The sequence below is a fragment of the Psittacula echo genome (assembly GCF_963264785.1).
Source record: "Psittacula echo genome assembly, chromosome: 5".
Lineage (NCBI taxonomy): Eukaryota > Metazoa > Chordata > Aves > Psittaciformes > Psittacidae > Psittacula > Psittacula echo.
The window spans coordinates 17,638,950-17,653,935 of NC_137739.1; the positions used below are offsets into that span (position 1 = coordinate 17,638,950).

At 51.9% G+C, this 14,986-nt stretch overlaps 1 protein-coding gene across 1 annotated transcript in view; it reads left to right on the forward strand.

Moving 5' to 3' along the window:
- WDR90 (WD repeat domain 90) overlaps nt 1-14,665 on the forward strand; it is a gene marked incomplete at both ends in the record, with an annotated part of 34,895 nt that extends 20,230 nt beyond the window's left edge. The window contains 17 exons of the mRNA XM_080618152.1: nt 661-780; nt 1,194-1,376; nt 2,897-2,997; nt 3,854-3,956; nt 5,012-5,133; nt 5,654-5,813; nt 7,179-7,369; nt 7,773-7,941; nt 8,253-8,364; nt 9,013-9,184; nt 9,889-10,011; nt 10,214-10,394; nt 10,834-10,964; nt 11,690-11,833; nt 13,080-13,199; nt 13,662-13,746; nt 14,511-14,665. Of these exons, the coding sequence (XP_080474278.1) occupies nt 661-780; nt 1,194-1,376; nt 2,897-2,997; nt 3,854-3,956; nt 5,012-5,133; nt 5,654-5,813; nt 7,179-7,369; nt 7,773-7,941; nt 8,253-8,364; nt 9,013-9,184; nt 9,889-10,011; nt 10,214-10,394; nt 10,834-10,964; nt 11,690-11,833; nt 13,080-13,199; nt 13,662-13,746; nt 14,511-14,665 (2,372 nt within the window). The remainder of the gene's footprint in view (nt 1-660; nt 781-1,193; nt 1,377-2,896; nt 2,998-3,853; nt 3,957-5,011; nt 5,134-5,653; nt 5,814-7,178; nt 7,370-7,772; nt 7,942-8,252; nt 8,365-9,012; nt 9,185-9,888; nt 10,012-10,213; nt 10,395-10,833; nt 10,965-11,689; nt 11,834-13,079; nt 13,200-13,661; nt 13,747-14,510) is intronic.
- Between the last annotated feature and the right edge of the window lie 321 nt (nt 14,666-14,986).

Below are 14,986 nucleotides of genomic sequence, written 5' to 3' on the forward strand. Positions count from 1 at the left end.
GGTGAGGGGGGTAACCAGCTAATTAGCCCCAAAGGATGGTCTCTAACTAGCACCTCTCAGTAGGAGTCTGCCAGGGAGGGGATGTTCTGAGCAGAGCTGCTCTTGGGTTTTCTGTTAGGTCTTTCAGCTTTTGCCTTCTGTCTTTCTCTGCCTCCATCTCTTCTGTCTTCTTTTTCCCTGACCTCATTGTTCCCCTCCCTCTTTCCATCCCTCTCTTTAGTGACATGTTTTAGTGGTGGTCTTGGCAGTCTTGGGGTAAAGGTTGGACTTGATCTTAAAGGTCTTTTCCAACATAGTTGATTCTATGATTCTTTCTTGAAGAGCAGAGGAAAAATGGCTTCTCCTATGTAGGAGGAAGCTGGAGAAATGAGCTTGGAGGTATCATCATAGAATCATAGAATAGTTAGGGTTGGAAAGGACCTTGAGATCATCTAGTTCCAACCCCCTGCCATGGGCGGGGACACCCCACACTAAACCATGCCACCCAAGGCCTCATCCAACCTGGCCTTGAACACCGCCAAGGATGGAGCATTCACAACCTCCCTGGGCAACCCATTCCAGTGCCTCACCACCCTCTCAGTAAAGAATTTCATTGATCAGCCCAAGAGGATAAGGGAATCAGGGATGAAGGAAATTGTACAAACCCTTTTATTTTCACAGAAGGCAGCTCTGAGAAGCTGAAGCATGCCTCTGAGACGCCTCGGCAGACAGTGCCTCTTCCATTGCTGTCCTCACCACCGTGTTTGGATGTCAGCTCTGTCCACCAAACAGGATGTCAAAGTAAGAAGAGCTGCTTGCAGGAAAGGGGAAAAATAATCTTGTTTTAGGAAAAACTCCTTGTGTTAGTTGAGCCGTATCCTTGGAGCCATCCCTGCCCATGATCACCTTCCTGCAGACTGACAGACCAGGCTGTGCTTTTCTTTCCCTAAGCTGGATAAAGCCAGCCATAGGCGTTGGATTTCAGCACTGCTTTATTCTCTGCTCTCCTCCACGCACTAAGCTGCTGGCACAAGCTTCTCTGAGGGCTAAAGTAAATACCTTGTTGGACATACCCATTAGGAAATGTCTGCTTTGCCCTCCACCTGGACAGATGGGCTGTTACACAAAACAGGAGGATGACACTGGCAGAAATTAAAGGGTCAGTCACACATGAAGCGGTCCTGAAGGACACGGTGGCTCTCTCCTCCCACCAGGTATCTTCTCCGAGTCAGACAAAGAGGAGGAAGCAGATCTGCCAGGCAGCAGCAGGATGATGGTGAATGGAGACAAAGATGCATCAGTCCTTGTGGTGGAGCCAGCAGGCAATGAGGAGCTCATTGTGGTGAGGCCCAAAGAGAGGCAGGAGAGCTCGAGGTCTCCTGGAACATTGGCAAGTGGTAAGTCAGAGGTATTGCCATCTTGTACAGAGCATGACCCCTTTGGGACACAGTATGCACAGGCAGCTTGGTCTGTCCCTGAAAAATAAAGAGCATTAATATGGTACAGATAGACCCAGACACATGCTCAGTTGTGAGGTAAAGGGCAGCAACTCTGGGGCTCTCCCTTTGTGTGTGGTTTATGAAGAGGAGTCAGTATTGAGAGAAGCTCACACTAGTCCCAAAGACTGCTTGTTTATTCTGTCTCTTTCCCTGCTATTGCTTCTAGGCACACCAGAAGCACCTGTTCAGCTTGGAGCCAACATCATCTCTAAGTGGCATGTTCTGTTAAAGCTCCCCATGTCTCTATTAATAGATGTACAGCCACAAAGCTGCAGCAGTTGGTGGCGAGCTGCCAGAGCAGGCAGGAGCTGTTGGAAAGCTTCAACACAAAACTGTGCCTCTGCTTCTTCTATCAAGGATGTCTTTCTAGCTGAGTGGCTTATGCTTTCACAGCAATGCCCAGGGGACACAGCATGGATGCCCAGAGGCTGGTTGCAGTGTGGTGTGGCTGAGCAGGGTGATGGGTGGTGATGGAGGTTCCTCGTTCACTCCTGGAAAGCTGGTGCTTTTTCTACAGGCAGTTGTGTAGGAGCACATCTGATACTGCAGTCTGATTTTTGCCTTGTGTGTGTGTATGCACACATAGAATCCCAGACTGGTTCAGGTTGGACGGACCTTAAAGCTCATCCAGTTCTAACCCCTTGCCACGGGCAGGGACACCTTCCACTAGACCAGGTTGCTCCAAGCCCCGTCCAACCTGGCCTTGAACACTGCCAGGGATGGGGCAGCCACAGCTTCTCTGGGCAACCTGTGCCAGTGCCTCAGCACCCTCACAGGGAACAGCTTCTGCCTAAGAGCTCATCTCAATCTCCCCTCTGTCAGGTTAAAGCCATTCCCCTTTGGCCTGTCCCTACAGGCCCTTGTCCAAAGCCCCTCTCCAGGTTTCTTGTAGCCCCTTTAGGCACTGGAGCTGCTCTAAGGTCTCCCCTTAAGGAGCCTTCTCTTCTCCACGCTGAACAAGCCCAGCTCTCTCAGCCTGGCTCCAGAGCAGAGCTGCTCCAGCCCTTGCAGCATCCCCATGGCCTCCTCTGGACTCGCTCCAACAGCTCCACGTCCCTCTTGTGCTGTTGCCCCAGAGCTGGATCAGGACTGCAGGGGGGGTCTCCCCAGAGCACAGCAGAGGAGGAGAATCCCCTCCCTCTCCTGCTGCTCACACTCTGGGGATGCAGCCCAGCACATGGAGGAGTTCTGGGCTCAAGCGCTCACTGAAGCCGGGTCATGGGGAGCTGCTCATTGACCAATGCCCCCAAGTCCTTCTCCTCAGGGCTGCACCATCCAGTCTCTCCCCACCTGTGTTTGTGTTTGGGTACATACACAGCATGTGAGCAGCTCACAAGCCACAGCCCAGGTGCTGTTCCCGAACCGTTCTTGAGAGCAGCATCCCACAGGTAACAACTGTTTTCTTTTCTGTGTGGCAGAACCCAGAAAGGAGACCACAAGCCCCAAGCCCCAGTGCTCCGTGCGCCCAGATTCCTACCGGCATTTCACTCCTCGCTTCAAGGCATCAGTGCTCCCCAAGGTGAGAATTGTGCCTGGGCAGGTGGTGAATGCACATTTTGGGGCTGGGATAGGTGAATTTTCCAAACTATTTATGTTTTATTCTGTTTGAAAGCAGTTTGTGAAATGTACCCCTGGGCCTGATGCTCTGTTACAAACTCCTCACGTTAGTTACCCTCTTTCCTCTACATGCGGCTCTTTCCAGACTAGTGGAAAGTGAGTTGTGATCAACTCTTTTTCCGTTCAGCAAATCTGCATACATTTTTATTCCAAACAAATGCAAATGGCATGTGCTATTGAAAGGGAAAGCCGAGTGAGCAGTGGAGTGATTCATCTCACACCCGTGTTTGCGAGCAGATGCGTTGGCAGAGCAGGCTGGGGAAGGCAACCATTGAGCGTGGGGAGAATGGGCAAAGCCCAGCTCTGGCTCCATGAACAAACAGAGCAATAATAAACCAGAGACTTAACCTTTTCCTAAGCTCTCAGCTGTTCACTGTGCTCCTCTGTCCCTCTACCCAGCAGCATCTCCCCTCCCCACTGTCTACACCCCAATTGAGCAAAGCCCACCAAACTCTTTCCCAGCAGGATTAGCAGCTGCTAATCAGTTGCTGCCAGCCTGGTTTGTGCCCCATCTGAAAGCACCTGTGCCTGGTTTTGCTGGTGCAATCTCCCTTTTGTATGTCTAAGTATGCTTTGGTACTCATCTGTTGATGTGTTGAACCTGAATGCTGTGAGTGCTGGCATGAATTTGGGTGTTGTGTGCAGGACGACGTGTGTGTGTGCTTGCACTCAGGCTTTTTCTCATGTGGGTGTTGAATGCACCTGCCTGGGCCGTTCCTCTAGAGCTTATTTTAAACCAATGTCTATTTTTCTTGCAGAGTTTCTTACCTCCTCCAGCTGGCAGTGAGGTCTTGAAGCTGAAAGCAGTGATCGGCTACAATGGGAATGGCAGAGGGAATATGGTGTGGAGCCCAGACACAGGTACAACAGGAAGGCTCTGGAGGGGTGGGAGATATGTGCACTGAGCCAGGTTATGATCTTCTAGCTGTTGGGTTGGGATCTTTGCTTTAACATAGGGGTTCTTTGCATTGGTAAAATGCAGTAACATGATTGGAACTGGATGATGTTTACGGTCCCTTCCAACCCAAACCAGTCTGTGAAACACTGGCACAGGTTGCCCAGAGAGGTGGTGGATGCACAATCCCTGAGAGGTTCAAGGTCAGGCTGGATGTGGTTCTGGGCAACCTGATCTAGTTGAAGATGCCCCTGCTCATTGCAGGAGGGTTGGACTTAGGTGACCTTTGAAGACCTCTTCCAACCCAAACTGTTCTATGATTCTATGATTCTGATTCTGCTTTGTTCAGTCTGGAGAAGGGGAGACCTTATTGCAGCCTTTCAGTACCTTGAGGGGGCCAACAAGAAATCTGGAGAGGTCCTTTTTTAAAGGACATATAGTGGCAGGACAATAGGGAATGGATTCAAGTTAAACAAGGGGATACTTAGATTTTATCTTAGGCAGAAGTCCTTCCCTGTGAGGGTGCTGAGGCGCTGGCACAGTTTGCCCAGAGAAGCTGTGGCTGCCCCATCCCTGGCAGTGTTCAAGGCCAGGCTGGATGGGGCTTGGAGCAACCTGGTCTAGTGGAAGGTGTCCCTGCCCGTGGCAGGGGCTTGGAACTGGGTGAGCTTTAAGGTCCCTTCCAACGGAAACCAGTCTGGGATTCTTCGCTACTGGCAAATGTTAGCTGGGACAGGCTGATCAGGCTTCAGTTGTTGAGTGGATAGAGCAGAAGGGAGAGCTTTCACCAAGACCATCTTTCCTCCTTTCTGTAGGCTGGAGGGATGCCCAGCAGCTTTGCTAAGGTTGGGGAAGGGAGATTTTACTCCATTCCCAACCTAATGGGCAGGATACTGACACTGCGTGGAAGAGTCAGCTTTTACCTCTCACCAAAACCCAGAATTTAACTGAATTGTGAGGTAGTGGGTGCTGTATGTGAAGCCTTTACGTGAAAACATTCCATTTCCTCCTTCTCCACAAGGCTTCTTCGCTTACACCTGTGGCTGCATCATCGTGGTGGAAGACCTGCACTCAGGATCACAGAATCACTGGCTTGGCCACGCAGAGGAGATCTCCACACTCACTGTCAGCCATGATGCCCAGGTAGGAGAAACTTCTGCTGCCCCAGGCTGGGTTTTGTCCTTGTCACTTTGGGATAATGGAATGTTACAGGCTTAAAGCCTGTTTATCTGTTTCTCCTTCTGTGTGGAGACCTGGGCTTATGGAAATGCAATAAATGGTTTTCATAGAATAAACCAGGTTGGAAAAGACCTTGAAGATCATCAAGTGCAACCATTCCCCAGCACCACCGAGGCCACCACTAAACCATGTCACCTCATCTACATGGTTTTTGAACACTTCCAGGGATGATGATTCCACCACTTTCCTGGGAAGCCTGTTCCAATATTGGAGCCGCATCCATTGTTCTGGCTCAGTGCAACATTAAAGGCTGCTCTCTCCCTCCTGGTGATGGTCCGTTCCCTCCTGCCATCAGCTGATGGTTGTTCTCACAGGATTTTCGTGTGCCAAACGTCACTTTAATTTGAGACTAATTGTTTCTAAGACTAACAAAGTATCTCTAATTACTTACCAAGGTCTCAGTGACAACATCTTGTTCTGTTAGGTTCTTGCCTCTGCCTCAGGAAAGAGGAATGGAGACTCCCATTGTCAGATCTGCATCTGGAATGTCCTGGATGGGATTTGCACAGCAAGTCTCTTCCACCATGAGACCCAAGTGCAAGCCATGGCATTCTCTCAGGATGATCGATTCCTTGTCACCCTCGGTGAGCACACCCATAACATGGGGTGTGGGGCACCCTACAGCAGACATCTCATGGGAGGGCGATGCTATAACTGTGCAAGACCATGACACATGCACCAGGCTTGTGGCTATGAAGCTGTTTCTTGTTAGCCTTGAGGCAATGCATAATGCAGCATGTAATACTGGAGGTGATCTTGGATCTTCCTGGGAGTGACCACCTGCAGAGGCACTTTTTCCAGCTCAGTGTGGTCCAGGACACTGTCACCAGTGTTTCAAGGGGAAGCATGCATCCTGTGCATGAATACGGAGCTTCCCCAGCTCCCCTTCAGTCCTTTCTCATTGCCCCAGCTAGCTCATTTTTCTTCATGTTACAACTCGCTTCTGGCTCACAAGTGTTTGTTAAACCTATATAAATAATTTCCAATTACTATACATAGTCCTGAGGGAAAAGCCTTCTTCTGAACTTATTGCTGCTTAGGTGGCATTGCATAGAAGTAGCCAGTCTTCAAACTGTGAGCCTCCTGCCAGGCAGCAGTGCCAGCACGAGATGGACACTCAAGCTGTCTTATTTAGTTTAGGCAAGGGACATTGAAAGGACAAATATGCAATTAGTAAGCTCTTGTTTTGCATGAGAGAGGACCCGTGGAACAGGCAACAGGCTCACTCTGGGCTGGTGAGTCTGCCCTTGGAACAAAGCAGCCTTTGCTGGAGAGAAAGAGCTTTGAGCTCTCTATGGAGCAGTGTGGGAGAGCAGCCTCCTCCTCCAGCTCCGGTCTGGGCTGGAGAGGAGAGAAAAACTGGGAGCCTCCACTAAGCTTGTGGAGCTTGAGCAAGGCAGCAGAGAGCACTGTGCTCCGGAGCTGTCTGGGAGCTGGGAATGTTTGCCATCACCAAGACTGGTGCCTTCTGCCACCCAGATACAGTAGCTTCCATTCAGGTCAGCTCCCACCTCATCTGTGACCTCAGCAGAGGTGACATCCCTTTCTGATTTCCAGACTGTTGTTGCCCTGAGTGCACAGTACCACTGAAGGGCTTGTGTGGTGTGCAGTAGCTCATGAGCATGTAGAAACAGCAGGAAACCTGCTCTTGTCTTGAAATCCTTGCTGTGTGCTGGCTGCAGACCCTCTGCTGGGCCAGATTTGCTACAAACTCAACTGTGAAGTGTGATAGTTATATCTGTCCTCAACTTGGATAAGGACCCATCAGATTGTGCAGCTTTTGCTGAGTGTGCAAGGAGCTGTGTCCACTCCTGGGATGGTGTTTGCAGCAGTCATCTCCAAACAACAGGACCAGGGGGTGACACAGCTGAGGCAGGAGCACAGTGCATATGCTGTGAGCAGCCTGAGGCTGCAGAATTTCCTCATACTCTCTTTCATGTTCTACCTAGGGGACTACAGTGATCAAACCATTGCTCTGTGGAACACCTACACTTATGAACTCATGTGGTCAACTTGTATCTCAGAGCCAGTCCATGACATGGCTTTTAGTCCTTTTTCTCACAGAGAACTGGCCTGCGTGGGGAAGGGAACTGTGATGTTCTGGCTGTTGGAGCAGCAGGGAGCTGATGTCTACCTCAAGGTAAACCTCAGTTTTACCTTCTTTTATAATTCCTGATCACAGAATCATAAAATAGTTTGAGCTGGAAGGGAACTTAAGATCATCTAGTTCCAACCCGCTGCCATGGTTGGAACTACACCAGGTTGCTCCAAGCCCCGTCCAACCTGGCCTTGAACACTGCCGGAGATGGAGCATTTACTATCTCTGACTTCTTTCCCAAGCCCCTCATGAGTGTGACGGAGGCTGTACCCCCAGAGTCTGTGAGAGCTGATGATTTCTCTTAAGGAGATGATGTTGGCTGGTCATGAGTGGCTTTCAGTTATATTTGAGTTATATAATACATGAATTTAGGAGAGGAGGAGGGTTATTTTACCTGATGTAGGTAAGCACCATATTCTCTTTGATGTTGTATGTGCTCCTGCAGGTTCATCGTGCCCCTGCCCCAGATGTGCTGGGGCCAGTGGAGCTGACCTCTCTCTGTTACGGTGCTGACACTCTTCTTTATACTGGGACCAACTCAGGCCAGATCTGTGTGTGGGACACTGAGACTAATTGCTGCTTCATGACGTGGGAGGCCGACGAGGGCGAGATTGGTGGGTGCAGGTGCCCTGGGCATCTCTTGGGGCTGTAACAAGGAAAGTAGCATTGAGCTTGCAGTCCTTCAATTTCAGCTGTGCTTGGAAAATGAGTTTGCTGTGTCAGATGCAGGGTGCATAGCGTGCAATGTCTCTGTGTCCTGGCTTTCCTCAGGGTCCTGGGTTTCCTGAGGGGTTCACCTCTAGTCTGTAAAAACACTGCCCTGCTTGAATGAATTGGTGGCCTGGCTGTGAGGAACACATGGTGGGTGATGGCTGGGAGCAGTGGATGTTCACAGGTGCCCTTTGTCCCCTCCATGGTCTCCCAGGTGTGCTGGTGTATCGGCACAACAGGCTGCTGAGTGGCAGCAACATGAAACGCATCCGCCTGTGGGCAGTGGCCGCTGTGCAGGAGCTGAGGCTGAAAGGTCCCGATGCCAGGTAGGAGGTGGTGGCCCTTGTGCCTGTCTCACCATGCTCTGGAGATGCTCTTCCCCTCATCCAGCAGCTCCCTGGACCTGTGTGAGAGGTGGCTTTTCATGGACAGACATCAGCTCTGCCTGCAACCACGCTGCTCCTGTTGCTCTTCATCCTTAGCTTTTCCTGTCCATGCTGTGACTACTGATGCTTTCTGTCTGGATCTTTTTACTGAACTTTTGTCAGGTAGCTGAGCCCTCTTAATACTGGAAATGGGTGGAGTTTGGCACGCCTGAAGTTTGTGTCAGTGATTTGTAGGAATTCCTGGTGAAATAGGAACTGGTGAAAATACATTGCCTCTGTCTCTTCTCTTGCACTGCTGCATCCCCTATTTTTTTTTTTTATTTTATTTCCTTTTTTTTTCTTCCTTCTCTTCCTTCTTTCTTTCTTCCATCTCTTCCCTCTCTTCCATCTCTTTCTTCTTTTATCTTTCCTATAAAAGATGGTTGTAGCGCAAATGCAAGAGTAGTCACTGTTGATGTAGAGGAGCCCCTCACTGAACCATTTACCTGCAAACACATGACTGGGCTCACTGGAAAGTTGCATTTAAAGGAGGCAAAGTGGCCATTCCAATGATTGAGCCTGTCCTTCTCTCATCCTCCTCTCCTCCAGGTCTAACTTGGTCCTGCTAGAAAATGAGATCACCCTCGACGGGACGATAGTCAGTGCAGCCTTTGATGACTCTTTGGAAATGGGAATTGTGGGCACCACAGCAGGAACCCTGTGGTACATCAACTGGATGGAGAGCACGAGCATCCGACTGATCAGCGGCCACAAGAACAAGGTTAGAGGCGGTTTGACCCACAGAGCAGCAAGTGCTGTGTGTGCTGTCCGTGCCCTGGGAAGGACGTGTGGGCTGCAGCAGCACTCCCTGGTCTGGCCATTAGAGGTCAGGGAGCTGCAGGGGTGATGGGATGACATGGAGGAGTCTACAGGGAACTATGCACACTGAGGAGTCCAACCTGAAGAAGTCTGAGCTCATCCACTCTTGGCCCTCAGTATTCAACAGTCTCAGGCTGGGAGCAGCTGTGGGCCCTTCTGCTGGAGCACAAAGATGCAGCTTGCAATCACTAAGGCTTCATTACTGAGTACTGCAGTTTCTGTTGTCCAGCTGGACATCCATAGTGAATAAGATTTGCTTTGCCAAAACCAAAAAAAAAATCCAGTGAAGAATGACTGTTCTGACTTTTGCCGTTGCTTTGCGGTATTGTTATGCCCTAGAAAAAAGGGTTCAGGTGGTAGAAGAGAAGGTATTTTATGCAGACCTATGCTGCACAGTGCCTGGTCCTACCTTTGGGGTTAGGTTTACTAATTTACATTACAAGCTTAGCCATCAGCCCAGAATTTAATCGCAAAACCAAATCACCCACCTCTCTTTGCCTTTAGGACTTCTTGGCTGATGTTTCCCATGGGAGAGGTCCTGGGAGTGATGAGAGGGGGAGAGGAGCATCTGTAGATCCCTGTTCCCCATCTTGTTTCTCCCTGCAGGTGACTGAAGTGTGCTTCAGTCCTGATGAGACTCACTGCGCAACGTGTGGGGAGGACGGTAGTGTGAGGATCTGGTCTCTGGGCAGCATGGAACTGGTGGTACAGTTCCAAGTGCTCAACCAGGTAATTGTGGTACATTAATCTCTTCCTCCTGGCAGAGGGCACAGGAGGAAGGAATCCTCGCTTGGGATTGCAAGGACTGCTATGTCCTCACAGAGGAGATAAAACTGGGGAAATACTTGTAGGTGGAGCTTGTAGTGCACTGGACTGCACAATCCTGCTGTCCTCACTGCGTCATCAGGTCTCTGCCCTGGTTCCTTTGCAGAGCTGCCAGTGCCTGGCCTGGAAGCCTCATCCTGTCGTTGCATGGGGAGCTGAGAGCCAGCATGTAGTGGCAGGGTACAGTGATGGCACCATCCGTGTGTTCAGCATTTCCAGGACAGAGATGGAGCTGAAAATGCAACCCCATGTCGTAGCACTGACCGCGATTGCCTACTCTACAGATGGTGAGGCTGCCTCTCACACAAGTGTGGAACATGGCTTGGTTGTGCCTGGGTTACCCTGACCTCCAAGTGCTCTGCACACCATCAACCTGCCCAAAAACCTGGGGCCGGGGAGATCCAGGGAATTTGTATCAATGAGCTTTGGTAGCTCTGCCAGCTGAGCCTGTGGTAAATGGGACATGGGAGGTATATTGGCAATGGCATAGCAAAGAGATTTGAGTACAACAAATGCGCCTTTGTCCTGCTTATGATGTACAGTGGTTCTTCTTCAGTGTCTAAGGAGTGTCTCTGAGACATCTCATCATACCCAGCCCTGACTCAGTTGTTCCTGGTCTTTCACAGTGTTTTGAGACACTAGTATCCATGATCTCAGACTTTTCTCCTATGAGCTTTTTCTTCTCCTACAAGAAGTGTCACATTCTTTTTCTCTCTCTGCCCACAGGAGAAATGATCTTATCGGGGGGCAAGGACGGGCTCGTGGCCGTCAGCAGCCCTCGCACTGGAATGACCCTCCGCATCCTTGCTGACCACAAAGGCTCCCCCATCACTGCTCTGCAGTGCACCGTGAAGCAGGTGAGACCTCACCTTTGCCCTGGCCCTGTGCAGCAGCAAGTCCCTGCGGGTCACTCCACAGCCATGTCAGTCAGTGAGTCTGCTTCTTTGTCCCTTGCTTTTCCTCTTCGGGCCATCAACTCCTCCAATAGCTTCTGTTCAGTTTTTCTGGCTCTGTACTGTTCCTCTTTGGAGCTGGGAAGACTTGGCTGTGCAGCAGTGTGATGGTTTTAGCATCTCCTTTGTCCTCTTCTTTATGGGGAGTCTTCTTCCTTTGTGCAGTGGAAAAGACAATCATTTTGCCTAAGTTCTTAGGCTTTAAAATCATCCACACTGCAAGGCTGGGCTCCCTCGGAATTCTAGACTTGGGAGATCCTCCTCAGTTTTAGGTAAAGGACATTGTTAGGGGTTCACACAGTATCAGCAAGAACTCCCCTATAACATGAGCAGGTCCAGAAGGCGTCCCGGGGAAGAGATCCGTGCTGTTCAGGCCAGGCACTCTCCCTCCTCCAGCAGCCTCTTCTGCTGGGTCTTTCAGCCCAGAGCATGCTGCTGGTTCCTACACCACAGCCTCATTCTCCTGTTGGATTCTAAGAGACTTTAAGTACTGCCCAAATGCAAGTGAATTGATCCCCTGCAGCATAAGGCCTATGCTCCCACCAGCTCCTGCCCCACACTCACTCTGGTGGCAGCTTCTGGACTGAATTTCAAGCTTAAACTCACAGCGCTGTGCTCATCTTCTGCAGTACCGGGACTTTGGGGTGGAAGGAGGTGAGCTCTGGCTGGCCACCAGCTCGGACCGGCGGGTCAGCATCTGGGCCTCTGACTGGCTGAAGGACAAGTGTGAGCTCCTCGACTGGCTCAGCTTCCCTGCTCCTGCCAGCCCCGAGGTGAGTGTTCCACTGCCAGCCTCTGCCTGTTTGTGGCACCAGTCTGGTGGCACAGGTCTCAGAACCAGCGAGCTGGAGAAGGAATGCCTCAAGGCTCTGAGCAGGATGGGGCCAAAGAGAGAGGGTGAACTTCATTAGTCATAGAATGATAGACTGGTTTGGGTTGGAAGGGACCTTAAAGCTCATCCAGTTCCAAGCCCCTGCTACAGGCAGGGACACCTTCCACTAGACCAGGTTGCTCCAAGCCCCATCCAACCTGGCCTTGAACACTGCAAGGGATGGGGCAGCCACAGCTTCTCTGGGCAACCTGTGCCAGTGCCTCAGGACCCTCACAGGGAAGAACTTCTTCCTTATCGTTTTATTCACCTTTGTTAGTTCTGCTGCTTGTAGAGTATCTTGGCAATGCACTTTCTTGTCTGTTGAAGAGCAGTGGGAATTGGAGCAGTGCCTGACTTCTGGGAAGCACTGACTTTGTAAGTGTGAGGAGACAAAACTGCATCTGCAAAGAGCTAACACCCCTGTGCTGTGCAGAGCAGAGCACAGGCAGCAGTGAGCACAGCACCCAGGAGAGACACCTTATTATGAGTGCTGCCGACTTTGACACTCCCAAACAGCACGAACACTCAGAGCCAGGAACCTAGGGACCAGCTCATAGACCAAGTACTCTGCCTTGTGTGTCTGTGATGCTTTGCACAACCCTTTGGCTCCAACCTGGGTGTGAGACTTGGGCAGCAGAACACTTGCTAGAAAGAGAGGAGGGTGTGTATCAGATGTGGAGATGATCGCTTGTTCTCAAAATGCTGGTTTTCCTCTCCATGAAAGAAGCTTACTACAGGTCTCCCCACAGTGAACAGGGAAAGGGTTGATCTTGCATCCACTACTTAAGATCTATCTTATGGGCCCTATTTTCTTGTGTTAAACTGATCCATAACCCAATCCCACCTTCAAACCCATGTACCAATAATACCTCGAAGGAAACTGAACCCTCCTGTGTCCCACTCCTACAACAGGAAACAGTTTGCTTTAGGTTTTCGTGGCAGTGTGTGGTTGCCCATTGCTTTGCCATGAGCATGTCTGAGATGGCAATGCAAAAGGGAGGAAACAGCCTCCAGCATACTAATTTCATGCTGCTCAGACACCACAGCCCCAGGACTGGTGTCCTCATGCTCTCCTTTTGACCCCCACTGTGTTTGGTCAGGCTGGAGAAGCTGGCCTCAGTTTTGTTCCCTTTGGTTTCCCTCACCAGGGTCTAGACACCCTTCCGCCCAGCCTGGCCGCGTTCTGCCCATGGGAACATGGCACCGTGGTCTACGTCGGCTTTGGGAGGCAGAAGGAAGCCTTGTTTTACAGTCTGCACAAGAAACAGGTACTTGTGCCCTGCCAGGGCAGCTCAGGTACTCCTCAGCCACTGCAGGGCCGTGGCCACATGAAACGGAGTGCAGTGGTGGGGAGAGGCAGCGCTGCCCTGTGTGTAAAGCCATGCCTCAAGGTGTGAGGTGGGCCCAGGCGAATGGCTGCTCAGGGCAACAGCTTTTCATCTCAGAACCTCCAGGGGCCCTGGTCTGGGCAGGCTGCCAGCCCCGCTGCTGCCTTTCCATCCCAGTGGAGGGGAAGGCATTTGCTTTCAGGAGCACCAACACTCTAAATCTTTGAGTCAAGTCTCCTTTGGAAAGTCAATGCCTTTGGCAGGTTTCTGAGCTCTGAGAGGTGCTGTGCATCTGTCAGCTCCCCTCTGAGAGGAGCCCTTTGCCCTCCTAACAACCATCACTGCAGCAGCTCTGGCCTCCCCCCTTCCTTCTGAGGTGCTGTTTCTGTTGCTGGACCATAGGTAGTCATGAAGATCTCCTTGCCGTACTTTGCCACGTCGCTCAGCCTGTCTCCTGCAGCACGCTTCATGGCTGTTGGCTTCAGGGGTGAGTACCAGAAGGTGCTGTGGACTCTGCTGCCCAGGCTGCTTTGTGCCCAGGCTACCTTTTGGAGGGGAGGGATGTCCCTTTCTTCCTGTGAGTGAGGGAAAACAAGTGTCCTCTTTCCTTTAAACAAGCAGCCCGTATCCTCAGAGCTGGGAGCTGTGGTCCTGGGCAGGGTATGCATTGGGCAAGGAGAAAGGTCTGGGCAACTCATAGGTCAGAAATGAGATGCATGAGCTCAATCCTGTTTGTCAATGAGCAGGGTTTGTCACTTGAATGATGACTTGGGGTTAGGAACTGTCTTTATCTCTTGCTGTGTGAGCTACAGCCCAGGAGGCAGAAGGGACTTGCCCACAGCCAATCTGGGACAGTTGGCACCCTGCTCTTCTCAAGGGCACCTTGCTCCTATAGCTGTTTGTACCTGCCTGAGGAGGCAGCACATGTCCATGCTGCTCTGAGCTCTATCCCTGCCCCAGAGCTGTGGGACACCTGCTGAGCCCAGGACCAGCTGTTTTAGGGGGCTGTGAGCTAGCAGAGCTGCACCAGCGTGTGCTGCCATACCCATCACTGCCCTTGGACAGCCTGACACACAGCAGGGAGCTGTGCCATAACACTCTCTCTTGTTACCAGCCAGTAGTTGCCTACTTGCCTCAGCAGGAGCTTGTCCCTGCCACTCACCTGACTGCCTGTGTGCTTAGCACTGGGGTGATGGGAACGGTGCTAGTCCCAGCGCTCCTCCCCGGGGCTGACCCCTGCTCTCCCCGCAGCCCGGCTGCTACGGCTGCTGCGCTGGCCCGGCGAGGCACAGGACTACGACGGCCACGACGACACTGTCCACTGCTGCTGCTTCGCCCCGTCGGGCTGCCGCCTCCTCACGGCCTCGCACAGCGCCATCCTGCTCTGGGAGCTCACTGGCGGCTGAGCCGCAGCCCCCGGGCCCGCGGCGCTCCTGCAGGAGCAGGCACGACCATGGCGTCCCTCTCCTCGGCACCAGGCCCTGCGACAGGCCCCGGCTTAGCCCCCAGCTAGGCCTCGACGCCAACGTTCCGCTGGCTGGGTCCGGGCGCGGCCGCGGGGCAGGCACGGCGGGGTGCGGGGTGTGTTTGAGGGCTCCATCCGCCCTTCCACCGTTTGGTTTTGTTGAATAAAAACACCGAGAGCCGACGGGTTTGGGGTACTGTGCGACGTGCTCCGCCCGCCCGCCCGCCGGGGGGCGCCGCTCCCCGCTCTGCGCCGCAGCTCG